Source organism: Nicotiana tabacum, chromosome 13 (assembly GCF_000715075.1).
Source record: "Nicotiana tabacum cultivar K326 chromosome 13, ASM71507v2, whole genome shotgun sequence".
Taxonomy (NCBI): domain Eukaryota; kingdom Viridiplantae; phylum Streptophyta; class Magnoliopsida; order Solanales; family Solanaceae; genus Nicotiana; species Nicotiana tabacum.
This window is the reverse complement of record NC_134092.1, coordinates 50,009,584-50,024,004: the sequence shown is the minus strand read 5'-3', so window position 1 is coordinate 50,024,004 and position 14,421 is coordinate 50,009,584. Positions and strand designations below refer to the sequence as shown.

General features: G+C 37.7%; 1 protein-coding gene across 6 annotated transcripts; it reads left to right on the top strand.

Moving 5' to 3' along the window:
- Positions 1 to 7,968: 7,968 nt before the first annotated feature.
- Positions 7,969 to 14,080, top strand: LOC107775305 (NAC domain-containing protein 75). 6 transcript variants are annotated; one of them, XM_075227976.1, is made up of 7 exons: positions 7,971 to 8,200; positions 8,567 to 8,798; positions 9,071 to 9,248; positions 9,645 to 10,243; positions 10,706 to 10,993; positions 11,449 to 11,538; positions 13,440 to 14,080. In XM_075227976.1, the coding sequence occupies exons 2-7, from the start codon at positions 8,670 to 8,672 to the stop codon at positions 13,530 to 13,532; spliced, it is 1,377 nt and encodes a 458-aa protein (XP_075084077.1). In that variant the 5' UTR covers positions 7,971 to 8,200; positions 8,567 to 8,669; the 3' UTR covers positions 13,533 to 14,080. The 6 variants fall into 6 exon arrangements, with proteins under 6 accessions (XP_075084080.1, XP_075084077.1, XP_075084079.1 ...); XM_075227978.1 differs by having other exon boundaries at positions 8,560 to 8,798; positions 11,452 to 11,538; XM_075227974.1 differs by having other exon boundaries at positions 8,560 to 8,798.
- The last annotated feature ends 341 nt before the right edge of the window (positions 14,081 to 14,421 follow it).

Here is a 14,421-nt window from a genome sequence, read left to right as displayed (position 1 = left end):
CAAGTAAACAAAACCTTCGAAGTTCAAGAGGATATAATGCAAAGGTATTTGGACAAGCTGCAGGCAACTTTGCACCGTTTCAAGGAATGGACTTTACAGCATGTACCTCGAGAACAAAACAGTGAGGCTGATGCACTTGCAAACTTGGGGTCATCGGTCGAGGAAGATGAGATCAGCTCGGGGACTATCGTTAAACTTTCGAGATCCGTGATTGAGGAAGGTCATGCCGAGATAAATTCTACAAGCTTAACCTGGGATTGGAGGAATAAATATATTGAATACTTGAAAAATGGAAAGCTACCCTCAGACCCTAAAGAGTCGAGGACCTTACGAACCAAAGTTGCTCGATTCACATTGGCTGGAGATGCAACATTATACAGAAGAACATTCAATGGACCATTGGCAATGTGCTTGGGAGCAGGAGGCACCGATTATGTTTTACGAGAGGTCCATGAAGACACTTGTGGGAACCACACCAGTGCCGAATCACTGATTCACAAAATCATTAGAGCAGGATATTACTGGGATAGCATGGAAAAAGATACTAAGGAGTTTGTTCGAAAATGTGATAAATGTCAAAGGTTTGCACCGATGATCCATCAGCCCGGAGAATAACTTCATTCAGTCCTATCCTCATGTCCATTCATGAAATGAGGGATGGATATCGTCGACGCTCTTCGATCGGCCCCAGGTAAAGCTAAGTTCATTTTATTTATGACTGACTATTTCTCTAAATGGGTTGAAGCACAGGCATTTGAGAAAGTGAGAGAATAAGAGGTTATAGACTTCATCTGGGATCACATCGTGTGTCGATTTGGGATACCCGCATAAATAGTATGCGACAATAATAAGCAATTTATCGGTAGTAAAGTGACGAAATTTCTCGAAGGCCATAAAATAAAAAGGATATTGTCAACACCGTATCACCCTAGTTGGAACGAACATGCCGAATCAACGAACAAGACTATCATCCAAAACCTGCAGAAAAGGTTGAACGAAGCTAAAGGGAAATGAGAAATTCTGCCCGAAGTCCTTTGGGCATATCGAACAACATCGAAGTCCAGTACATGGGCAATTCCGTTTTCCTTAGTGTATGGCTCCGAAGCCTTAATCCCAGTAGAAGTCGAAGAACCCAGCGCAAGGCATCAACATGCATCAGAGGAATCGAACCACGAGGCTATGAATACTAGCCTCGAATTATTAGATGAAAAACAAGAAGCGACACTTGTTCGAATGGTTGCACAAAAGCAACGAATCGAAAGGTACTACAATAGAAGAACCAACCTTCCCCACTTCAGGGTTGGGGACTTAGTCCTAAGGAAGGTCACCATTAACGCTCGAGATCCTAATGAAGGGAATCTCGGCCCGAATTGGGAAGGACCCTGTCAAGTCCTCGATATAGTCGGAAAAAGGGTCTTATAAACTCAGAACGATGGACGGCAAACCATTACCAATCAACTGGAACATATCACTCCTCAAACGATATTATTGTTAAGGTATGATTTTCTCTCTTCTTTCATTTATATATATTCAACGCTAACTCATTGCAGGAGTTCGACCAAAGACATCGAGACCTCAGGTTTTAAAGTACGCGTTGCACTCTTTTTCCCTTAGATCGATTTTTATCCCAACTGGGTTTTTCCGGCAAGGTTTTTAACGAGGCAACAATTATGTGCTACCCGAGGACAATTCAATAGTATCCAAGGCTTCTATGCAATCAATTTCGAATACTGGAGGGCAACACCCTCGGATGTTGTATTCTCGAGAATAGTACCTCATGTCAAAAGGCCTCGATAAGGAAGCTTTGTAATGGACCAAACGGTCAAGTGAACCGTGTCCATATAAATTATCGAGCCCCGATGGCAAAACATATACACATGTATAAACTATTCAAAGAAGCATTCTCTCTTCATTTAAACATTTTGTGTCTCGAAGAGAATTATCTACTATACAAACCTTATGCTTATGATATTGCGAGAAACAGCTCAAGAGCCAAAGTGTAAATATACACTCGGGGACTACCATCGATGATAGGCATATTCGAGTTATCTAAACACAAATGCATAAGACCTCAAAGAGGCACCCCTCTATATATAGGCCAAGGCCACCATTCTCGGGGACTGACATTTCAAACAAGTCCGAAATGTTATGGGAAATAAGCCTAAGAGGCGTACCCAAAGGCTACGGCCAAACTAAAGGCTACGGCCAAACTAAAGGCTATGGCCTAAATAACACGGCTCGGAGACGTCCGAATTCCGCAATAACGATAGGCCTTCAAATTCTCTGAAAAACCAGTAAAAAAAGGCTACCCTCGGCAAATAATCAAAAGGGCTTCGATAAAATCAGCCCTCAAAAAACCTTAAGAGGTATCAAACTATTTTTAACACAAACGTGCTAAGGCACAAAAAGTAAAAGGGTTTCAACTGACATCAGACCCTCAAAAAACCCAATGGGTAAAATACATGCTAAGGCATAAAGAAAATTTTATTAAGTATTTTAAGCCAAAAAGGGAGAAATAATAGTCGTCTTTTAGATTCCATATGGGCCCAACCTAAAAGGTCCTAAGGGCTAATACATTTAGAGTTCGAGACTTTGTTCTCACTCAACTCGGACTTAAGGGTTCTACTATTCCGAGTTCAAATAAAGTTGACTTGAATTTAGCTCAAGGATCCGACATAAAACCTTAAGGGGTATGTTACTATAAGTTCAAAAATTACCTATTATTAGATAAAAAGCCTAAGGGTTTACTCTATGCTAAGTTCGAAACATACTCGAACTTAGTTATAAGAACAGTGCAGTCATGGCATCGATCAAGCCATCCGAAATCTCGAACATATTATTGAACTCAGGGACTCGCCCTTGCGCATCTAAAAAACCTAAGGGTTTATCCTAAAGTTCGAATTTGTGTTCACTCGATTACAGAAGCTGCAACAACAAAATTTTCACAAGGCAAAAGCACAAAACACATTTGAACATAAAACTGAGAAGACATTCACGAGAAGTTTTTTTATATATTGATAAAAAAGGTTATGTACAAAAGACCGATCAAGGTCTTACAAAAAGAAATATTAAGCCCTAACTACGACCGGTTTTGACCTCTTCTCTAAGAGCAACTTCCCCTTCAGGCCCCTCATCGGATCCGCCTCGACTGCCTTCTTTATCATCATCTTCGTCATCGAAGGAGGCAAGCTTCTTGGCTTCAGCTTCAAGCACCTTGGCTCGGGCTATCTCCTCGGGGAGGTCAAAACCTCGAGTATGGATTTCCTCGAGGGTTTCCCTCCGGGATTGACACTTTGCCGAGTCAATGATCTATTGCTCTCGGTCAGAAGCCTCCCTTAGCTGCATTTGAGCAGCCTCAACATCGGCTTGGTACATGGCAATGGATTTTTCCTCCATGACCTTTGTATTCTCGATCTCCGCCTTGGCCTTAGCAAGCCCGTTTTCAAGCTCCTCGATCCTCTTAGCTTGGGCTGAACTTTTCTCTTTGACAATCCGAAGTTGAAGCTTGGTCGATGACAGTTTGGCCAAGGTAGTTTCTTTTTCCTCAACTAGGCGGTCCATATTCTCCTTCCACCGATCACAATCGGCCTTTACTTGATTGACTTCTCCCCGAAGCAGCTCGATCCTTTCAACCTTTTTCTGCAGCTGAGATAATGAAGTATTAGCCTCCACAGTTGGGTCGAGTCCGTACTTTATCAAAATGATGCTCACCTGCTTATCTAGCTTGGCCTTTTCCTCATGAGCCTTGGCCAAATTCGCTTGACGATCCTTTATAGTTTCGTCTTTTTGGCCGAAAAAAAGCTTCAAAGCGTTCCTCTACTCTGAGACCCTTTGGAGCTCGGTTTTACACTGGCTAAGGTCAGCTTGAAACTTGGCGAAGGCCTATACAAAAAAGGAAAACACAATTCAGATTTAGAGAAAAAGAAAAAGAAGAGTAAAGAAAAGAAGTGATTCTTACCCGAGATAAGAGGCGTTGGGCCTCTTCTAAAAGAATAGAAGCATCACCGATATCAAAGGCATCATTGACTCCAGTAAAGCAATCCCGAAAAGGATCCCCTACACTAGAGCCTCTGCCTATATGAGGAGTCTTCAACTCTTGAGATTCCCTTAGTGCCTCCTCAGAAAAGATCAGGAGAGAAGGCAAGTGACCTGCTGTCATGGTCCCGAGCAAGTCGTTCAGGACGCTCTGATTGATCTTCGGGGTCCTAGAACCGGCCCCGTCTGGTGTAGTTGCAGATGGCCGAGAAACGGTCTCGACCTCTGGTAATTTAGGATCCTCACCCGATTTCTTTTTGGAAGCCTCCTCGACACGAGGCTTGATTTTAGCAGCCGCCGTCAGCTCAGAAGGTTTGGTGACCTCGAAGGCTTTCCTAGGTCGGACCGTCAGTACCGAGGCATTTTCCTCTTCTTCCTCTTCTTCATTTCTCAATTTTTGGACCGAGTCCATCATGAGAGCGATTACTTTCCTACTCACCCTTCGAGGTTTGGGCTTAGGGTCCTCGGACTGCGGGGCAGGTTTCCTCTTCTTGTCTTCTCCCGGCTTCAGAACCGGGGACTTGGTTTCTTCCTCAACACTTGAAGGCCTCAAAATGGCATCCTTGGTCAGGCCTGCATGAAAAACATTTTGTGATGAATGGAGTATAAAAAATATTTCAGAACATGAAAAAGGAGATCCTTACCGTGGTTCTTGTCCTCCCATCTTCCCTTTGCCAAATCACGCCATGCGCGTTCGGCATATGTGGAAGTTAAGGCTAACTTCCGCACCCAATCTTCGAGGTCAGGTACCGCTTGAGGCATCCAAGGAATGGCTATCAGGCGAAGTCGAAGAAGGTACGAAGAACAAAGTTTAAAAGATCACTTATGATCGAAGTTTCACTCCTCAGGGAATGACATCTTCTCTTTCGGGATAATGTCGCAGGTCCTCACCCGTATAAAATGGCTCATCCAACCCCGATCCTTGTCCTCATCGATTCTCAAGATCAAGGCCTTCGCTGCCCGGCGTTGGAGTCTGATTAGTCCTCGGTAGATTCGAGGCCGGTACAACCGCATGAGGTGATTTAGAGTAAACTCTAGCTCCTCGGCCTTGCTAGAGAAGAAGCGTAGCATGATTACTATGCGTCATAGAGAGGGATGGATTTGGACGAGGGTGACCTGATATCTTTTACAGAGATCAATAATCATTGGGTTGAGGGGACCCAATGTGAAGGGGTAAGTGTAAACACTTAAGAACCCCTCCACATAAGCGGTGATGCTATCTTCGGGAGCAGGAATTTGCACCACGACCTCGGGACCCCAGTTGCAGTCCTTCTTCACGGCCTCGAGGTGGCTCTTCGATATTGAGAACATGTATATCGACACATGCTCACATCGGCCCGGGATTGATGAAGGATTTTCGACCTTGAAGTCGGATTTTAGAGTACACGGGCCGGGCGCCTTGCCACCGGACGACCAGGAAGAGGAGCAATAAGCTTTCTCCTTCTGCGGTACAGTCTTTGAGGTTTTCGCCATTTGTATAAGTAAGGAAGAGTGAAGAAAGATGAAAAACTAGTGGTTTCGGTGCTAACGACGGTGGCTCTACAAACGGCGAAAAAGAGGAGATGAAAAGAGTGAGAATACTTAGAGGTTTGATTAGAGAAAAAGTAAAGTTTGATTCAATGAAGGAGCGGGTATTTATAGGTTCACGGCGACAGTTCGGTGGCGTTAGTGGCTGACCGCTAACTGACAAGCATTTATGATTTGGGGAACTGAACTGACGGGACGTTTCGATCATATCTGTCACTTACGTCATAAGGACTACGTCATGATCGAGGTTTCAGAAAATCAAGGCTCGGATCGTTTCTTATCATTTTATTCCAAGAAACGCAGGGATTATCTGTATACGGTCAAAATCGGGCATGTCAGATTTCATAACCACGAGAAGCTGCCTCGAGAGTAAGCTCGTAATAGACCAGGCTCGAGCTCAATGGCAGAGTATGGAGCATAAAGATCGAAGTGCTCGCTGAAGATCGAGACCGAGCATGACCGACTTCGAGTAAGGCATAATAAAGGAATGGCAAAATATTAGCAACCGACCGAAGATCTCGGCGGAAATCCCGGAACAGATCGAATCAAGCGGTTATAGACGCCAATCATGGGATTTGTTTCCGGTATAAGAAGTGTACCTTATTTAGGATTCCTCTACTATATAAAGAGGAACCCCATTCATTTATAAGGACAGATTCACTGAGAAACATATATAAAAAACGCTGCTCTTTATTTCACTTACTATCTACTAGTTTTCATCATTGTTTATTTTTCTGTTCTTTACTGTTCTCTTTATCCAGCCTCGAGTCCATCTCAGATCGAGGTCGAAAGCTCTGCTAGAACACTGGTTTGATTTATTTTATTATTCAGATTATCTATTCAATTCTTTGTTTATCAATTGGTATTGGAAAGTTTAATTGTTACTCGAATTTTAGGGTAAACAATAAGGCAAAATATTACCTACCATCCACATGTAAATTGTAATTATATATAATAAGCCGAATTTGGTGACGTAGGAAATAAGAAAAATCTAGGAGAACAAGTAAAAATGCAAAATATAAATGATATTGTCGGTGTATATAAGGTAAATCTTATATAGTAAAGTATGATTAGATGGTCTTGAAACTAAGCCATATTCTCTGCGGAATATATAGTCTTATTAAAACGCTCTCTTTAACGAATCAAATTAGAGGAAGGGAGCAGACATGATCAAGAGAAAGACCTTAATCCTATTAATTAGATTAAGAAAAACATATCTAAATAAATGATAATGCAAAATTATTTGGCTCCTGAAGTTTGCTTTTAGATGAACTAATTTTAGGAGAGTGCTTAAGTTTCAAGTCTTGTCAATTTCTAATACTAAATCTAAGTGGCGAGTATATACATACATAATGTATATATACATATATAATAATTATATAGTATTATTTTAATTGCAGGGGTGATGGTGGTCCATCAAGTATACTGCTTATTTTCCTTGCATATCAAGCAATCTCCATCTCTCTTCTTTCTTTATTTATCTCTTCGTATATCTCTAAGCGACAATACATGCCAAAAGAATCATGATTACTACTCCAGCTCAAAACCCATGTGAATTCCTATCATTTTATTTCCTTTAACTAAATTATCTTTTGTTTTGTCTCACAAAGGAGCCTGCATTATTTTTCTATTTCTTTTTCATAATTAATTTTTTTTTAAAAAAAAACAGAAGCTCTTTTCAGTAAGAGAATCGAATAAATACATGAAATGTAGACTAGTAGTACTTTGTGAGCTAATTAGCAAAGACAGTTGGAGTATAAATAAATATTCCTTTGCAAAGTACCCAAACGGGATTGTTTCGTTGTATCTTACTATATGTTTATTTGTTCAAATTTATGCATAATATTCTATCAACTGATTTTTTTAAAGGAATACAAACTGATGTGGTATACTGGTGTTGTATAACCATGCTTTAATAATGTCTATGCAATTTTTCTTTAAATTTTACTAGGTAATGTAAAAGATAATTCTAAAGTAATTATCAAGTTAAAATTAGTGATGTAGAACCTTCACCAACAAGGTGAAAATTCAGGTACGTAGCTAACCAACTAGACTACTAAGATTCCCCTATACATGTTAAATTATATAGATAGTATAAAATACTCCATCCGTTTGTAAATCTATTTTCTTTTTAATCCGTGCCAAAAAGAATGATCTCTTTCCTTATTTGGAAATAATTTAACTTTATGCAATGATTTATAGCCACACAAAATATATGTGCCTCATTTTACGCCACAAGTTCAAAAGTCTTCTCTCTTATCTTAAATTCCGTGCCCAGTCAAATGAGTTCACATAAATTGAAACGGAGGGAGTATTATGTATGTATATTTCTCCTACTAAATTCTTTGTTTTTTTAGTTATAAAGTGAGAAATACAGAAAGCGAGGTGTGTGTGTGGGGGGTTGCTGTGCTTTTGTGAAGGGCGTTCCGAAGCTTTTGCTTTAGTAGTCAAGGGGACTCGAAACAAAGGTGTAAGAAGCTTGCTTTAGAGCTTTACAAACAAAGAGAAAGAGAGAGAGAGACAGAGAAAACCGACTCAGGTTTTCTTTCTTTCTGTTTTCTTTCTCACACATACAAACATAGACAGAGAGGAAAAAACCGTCTTCATGCACTGCTTAAATTAGCAAAGGAAGTTAAAGGTATATAGTCATAGAAGTAGAGATATATATGTGGGCACCTTTTTCTTTATATCTCTTAATTTTGGCTTCAGTTAAAGTAAGAGGGAATTCTGGTGTCCTCCAGGGGTTAAAGTTGGTTTTATATATCTTCATTCCCCACCTCCCTTATTCTTCTCTCCCATTTCTTTCACCTCTTCTCTGCCCTTATTCTCTCTTGGCCTTTAATTTCTAGTTTATTTTAATTTCTCCTGAGGAAACTTGTTAGTATTTCTGCGCGCTTTTACTTAAATTTATAATAGAGATATATCTATCCATATTTTCTCTTCTTGTTGGATTATATTAATTATTCTTTTAATTCGTTTCTGAAAGATTGGTTTTAGTCCACAGGATTCTTGATATCAAAGGGTACTGCTTGCATACCAAAGTTGTCATGGAAGATTTTCAGCTGAGTTGATAGTTAAAAAAAAAAAAAAAGGAAGAAGAAGAAGTCATGAGTAAGAGTAGTCATCAGTTGGGATCTATTAGTAGTTCTGATCTTATTGATGCAAAGCTTGAAGAGCATCAATTGTGTGGATCTAAGCAGTGTCCTGGTTGTGGACACAAACTCGAAGGAAAACCTGTACGGTTTATTTTACTTTCATAATAGTACTACACTTAATATTCTTTGCTTCCTTACAAAGATTTCAATAATAATAATTTAAAAAAAAGAATCATGCTTGCTACTCCTGATGCTGCTTCATTAATATTATTTTCTTTAATCTTATATATTACTGGAATATTTCTTTCTCTAAGGAAATAACACTAATTAAATGTGGTCATTTCAAAAGGGTGTCTGCTTGTTTTGATTCTTCTGACTGTTTTCATTTGGTATTTTTTTTTTTTTTTGGGTAGGACTGGGTAGGTCTACCAGCAGGAGTAAAGTTTGACCCAACAGATCAAGAATTGATTGAACACCTTGAAGCAAAAGTACTGGCTAAAGAATCAAAATCCCACCCTTTGATTGATGAGTTCATTCCTACTATTGAAGGAGAAGATGGGATTTGCTATACTCATCCTGAGAAACTTCCAGGTATTGAAAAGACACTCTTTCTCCACTAGAAATATGGGCAATTTCTTGTACCATAATTCAAGATAGTTAGGTTTTACTATGTTTCTTTTCTTGTTTGCAAGGGAGAAAGAAAAACTGCATTTTTTCTAGGGTTTGCTTTATTCTCCTTGTCATGTTTTTTTTCCTTCTCACTTGACATTAAAGAAAGAGTTTAACTCCTATGCACTCGCAATGTATTAAATCTCTGACATGATAATTAGAACTAGTTATTCGAAAAATAAATTTGCTAATTGCTAAGTATATAATTCAAAAACACTTTACACTGTCAACGTAAAATCCACCAAGAAAACTTTTCAGTTTGTCCAACCTAAGTAAGTAAATCCAACATTGATATTTGGTAACTGTTGTCTTGTTTAGGTGTTACAAGGGATGGACTAAGTAGACATTTCTTCCACAGACCATCTAAGGCATACACAACAGGCACAAGAAAAAGAAGGAAAATCCTAACAGAATGTCAAGACTTGGCAGCTGCAGGTGGTGAAACCCGTTGGCACAAGACAGGCAAGACAAGGCCAGTAATGGTGAATGGAAAGCAAAAGGGGTGCAAGAAAATTCTAGTCCTCTACACAAACTTTGGCAAGAACCGGAAACCCGAGAAGACAAATTGGGTAATGCATCAATACCATTTAGGCCAACATGAAGAAGAGAAGGAAGGTGAACTTGTGGTGTCCAAGATATTCTATCAGACTCAGCCAAGGCAATGTAATTGGAGTAACACTACTACTAGCACTACTGTTGGTGGAGAAGCGAGCAGTGATCTTAATAGCAGAAGGGATAGTGGCAGTGGGAGCTGTTCTTCGTCTAAGGACATCAATAATAATAATATCCCTTCTTCTCATAGGGATGAATTGTCTGCTGCTGTTTGTGCTGCTATGTCAAGTTACGCTACTATGGATATTCAACAATTCAAAGCTGAACATTTTAGCTTTCTCCCATTTAGGAAAAGCTTTGATGAGGTATCTATCCCTTCATTCTCAACCATTTACAGAAAATCATGTCAATATATATTCTTCTGTAATTTCTCCATTTTTTTTCTTGATTTTTTATGTGGGATATGAGGCCATTTTCTTCACGTGATATGTAGGAGGGCAATAGTATTTGGTCCTAATACTTAACAACTATTTAGCTAGCTCCATCAAACGTCAAATTCATGCTAGACAAGAAGGAAACAATACACAAGCAAATAAGAGATTCTTTTTAGTTTCCGCTTACACATTCCTTAAATAATTAAGAAGCAATGAAAAATATACTAGACTTGCTTGATAATAACTGTCAGTATTTTATTCTCGTGGTTAAGCTATCTAAAAAAAAAAAAAAAAAAATTTTTGTTCCAGTACCAGTAATAGTAGTACAAAATAAAACCAAAGATAAAAAAACAGTAAAATAACAAAAGTGTTTGACAATGCAAACTATTGCAGGCAGGCATTGTAGTAGGTGAAGGTGGTGGTTCGGCAGCAGCAGCAGCTGCACCAGTAGGCACGTCAGACGCGCGTGACATTCACGAGACACATCATGTAACTCATGAACAACAGCTGCTCCAGCACCATCATCAGGTTGCAACCGCATCATTCCACATCAGCAGGCCATCGCCCCCAATATCAGCCATTATAACTCCGCCTCCTCTCCATAACACTTCCATTATTCTCGGCCATGATGATGCCTTCCATGTTCCAAGATCAATAATCCTTCCAAATGAAAACTTTCAGGTAACAACAATTTTCGTCCTTATTTTTTTCTCAATTAAGTGCAAAAGAGGATTCTTACGGATTGATTTTAACTTCTCTACGATAACAAACAACTTTTACATTATCATATACTTAGAGGATTCTTATGGATAGATTTTAACTTCTAATAAAGAACTAATTTTTACACCATAAAACATGAAATTACTAATTTGGCAGATGAAGAAGGTTACATGTTACAACAAATTAAAAAATGACGTATACAATTTCTTTATTGTGTCAATATTGACTGAGGGCCTTTAAAAAAGAAAAGAGAAGAAGGAAGTAGAGCTGCATTAGCAAACATGCATGATGAGTTTAAAAAACAAAAAAAAGGAACCTTAAGGCGTTTACACATCCTGTTTATTGCAGACAATACATGATCACACATATGATTATGTTGGAGTTTTGTTCTAATTGAGTGTATCATCTTTCGGCAGCAGCAGCAACAACATCATAAACTAGAAGGAAGGTCTGCATCTGAATTGGAACAATTAATAATGGGCTGCACTTCAACTGATATCAAAGGAGTAAGTTTACACCAACTTTTTGACCCTTGAATTCAAGATTTATCATTCTTATAGTATATCATATTCTTCACGATGGACAAAGATTAATAAGGGAAAAAAGAAAGGGATGGGTAGGATAACAAAGTAATTTGCTTCTTTCTTTGACTATTATTTTAACAAACAAAAGAAAAGGAGCTAGAGATGTAGAGGCCTTTTCCTTGATCTCTTTATCTCTTTGTTCTTTGCAGATTTTATGCTCCTATAGTAAGATTACGGATATTGGTGCCACAAACGATATAAAAATAGAGCTTGCGAATTTTTGCTTACTACTAATCCAGTTATGTGTCACTCTTTTTCTTTTAACTTTAAAAAAAAAAATGATATCTATATATATTTAAAATAATTTAACTTTAAACTTTTGATTTTTCGTTAAACACATAATCTTGTAACTACATAAATATTAGAAGAATTAATCTAAATAGTTGTCCATCCAATCACTAACAAAAAATAACGAGCCATATAGTATACTTGTATAATTTATGTATAATCAATGTATAATCTATCTGTACCAGCTAGAAAAAGTAAAAAGTAAATTTATCCGATTATTATTATATAAAGATCCCTAAATATTACTAAAATATATTTAAAATTATAAATTAATTTTTTTTTTTAGGTTCAAGTAAAATGAAACGGAATGAATAATTTTTTAATAGGTGTCCAAAATAAATCATTATGTGAATGGGACAAACGGCACTCAATTACATGCATGGGATTCAGCAGTCAAAAGGCAACTGTGATCAAACCGTTTTCTTTTCCCTTCCTTTCTTTTCGTTCTTTCTATTAACACAAGGAAACCATACGCACAAAGAAAAAGAGTTGGCTCTCCCTTATTCCCTTCCAAATCTCCTTTAGCTCCTCACGTCTTTCCTCTCTCCTTTACCCCTTCCATATTGCACCATTTTCTTCTTTACAATGATTTCATGATCTTTATTTACATATATCTTTCACTCCTTTTCTCCTTCCCTTTTTTCATATTTGGACAAGCTTATGATTTTGGATAACCTGGTTCCTATTATCTTTTGCTTTCGCTTTAGCTTCAAATTTTAGATGTTACATTCCCGTTGAATTAGTTGTCATGGTCAGATTTGCTTAGCTAAATGGAGCTATATTCACGCTTTAGGCATAAACAAGAAATAAAGGACAACTAAAGCCCTTTACTTGATGAACTTCAGAACGTCAAGTGTGTCAATAACAATATATTTGCATTTGGCTTATATTCTCCAGCATTCCTAGATTGGTTTCTTTTTTCTATTTGTAACATCAGAAAACCCTCGTTAACTTCCCCCCTTAATAATGGGTAGGGGTAAGACTTGAATGGAGGACTTCTATCTGCTCTAGTATCATGTTTAATTATGTGACTTACTCATGTAAAAACTTAAATTATTATTATATATAGGTGAAATATTTTTATTTAGTTAATTATATATGTTTACCATTTGGGCCTACTCCAAGTATGAAATCTCGAGGTGTTAATCGTGCAATGTGCAAAAAGAAAACCTTCCTTCCAAGTTGCAACAACCTTTGAATAACATTGGCGGAGAGAGAAGAAAAAAGAAAGAGAAGAAGCTAAAACCTTTAAAAAGCCGCTTTATGGCTTGCGGTTAGCCATTAATTAGGCCAAGATCCACACATTAATTGCTCCCTGCCCTGGCTAAAACACAAGAATATATATATATATATATATATATATATATATATATATATATATATATATATATATATATATACACATATAAGCGTATAGATATTACTTTTATATGTGGGCATGTGAGGGTGACGTAGTTGATTATTGAAGTGTGATAGTGACAAATACAAACCCAAAATCTTTCATTTGAATTCTGCTTAATTGGTTTCATTTGCAGGATCAGTCATCCATCACGAACCCTCAAGATGCTGACTGGTTGAAGTACTCACACTTCTGGCCTGACCCTGACAACCCCGATCATCATGCCTAGGAGCAGAAATTTTGAAACTATAAATAGAGGAAAAGGCAACTCCCACATATATCATCATTAGTACTTCAAGCCTTGTTCAAGTTTTCAGAAATAAGTGACCAATTCAACTATATATATTCAACTATATATATGCTTCTTTTCTCCCTTTCTTTTTCAACTGAACTAACAGTTCAACAACCAATGTTGGAAAACCCCAGAAAGTAAGAAGAAGAACAAAGAGAAAAGGAAAGAGACTAAGAAAGGCTGCTCTCTTCTGACAAAATACAAGAGGGGGAACCAAAGCCAAAGCGAATGCATCTGCATGAAAATCATCACCACTATGATTACGATATCATCTTTATTTCCCTTTCTTATTATTTGATTTTTTTTAAAATCTTTTTTGTTATATAAATTTTTTTTAACATGAAACACCATAGGAATATCTGTGCAAAGTGCATACCGAGCTTTGTTAATTATGTCTATGGACAGTCACTTTTAGAGTAATATACTTTCTTTTTTGGGGTACAACATATTTCCCCTCGTAGAAATAAAATGTGATGTTGATTCTGTATTCCTATTGGGCCTTTACTTGCGCACAACTTTTGATGATGTAAATCGAGTTAAAGCAGCACTTAGTTAGTGATGGGTTCCTCCCATGTGTTATATGGCCATTAATTTTGCTTCTTTAATAAATTTGTAGACCAAATTTTCATGACATTTGTCATGACATCATATCCACTATTAGGCCAAGAATTTTTTGCTAAAATAGAGGAGCTTCTCCTCATTTAAAAACACACCAAAACAAAGAAAAACAATAGAAGTTAGAGAGAGTAATCCATAGATTGTAGTCTGTGAGATAAATAGTGAGTGTCAGTAATATTGTAGTGAGGTATTTTAAATAAAGAGTGTT

Coding starts and splice junctions, on each gene's coding strand:
- LOC107775305 (XM_075227976.1), top strand. CDS start 8,670: ATGAGTAAGAGTAGTCATCAGTTGGGATCTATTAGTAGTTCTGATCTT. Junction 9,249..9,644: donor TCATCCTGAGAAACTTCCAG/GTATTGAAAAGA, acceptor TGTCTTGTTTAG/GTGTTACAAGGGATGGACTA. Junction 10,994..11,448: donor TTCCAAATGAAAACTTTCAG/GTAACAACAATT, acceptor ATCTTTCGGCAG/CAGCAGCAACAACATCATAA.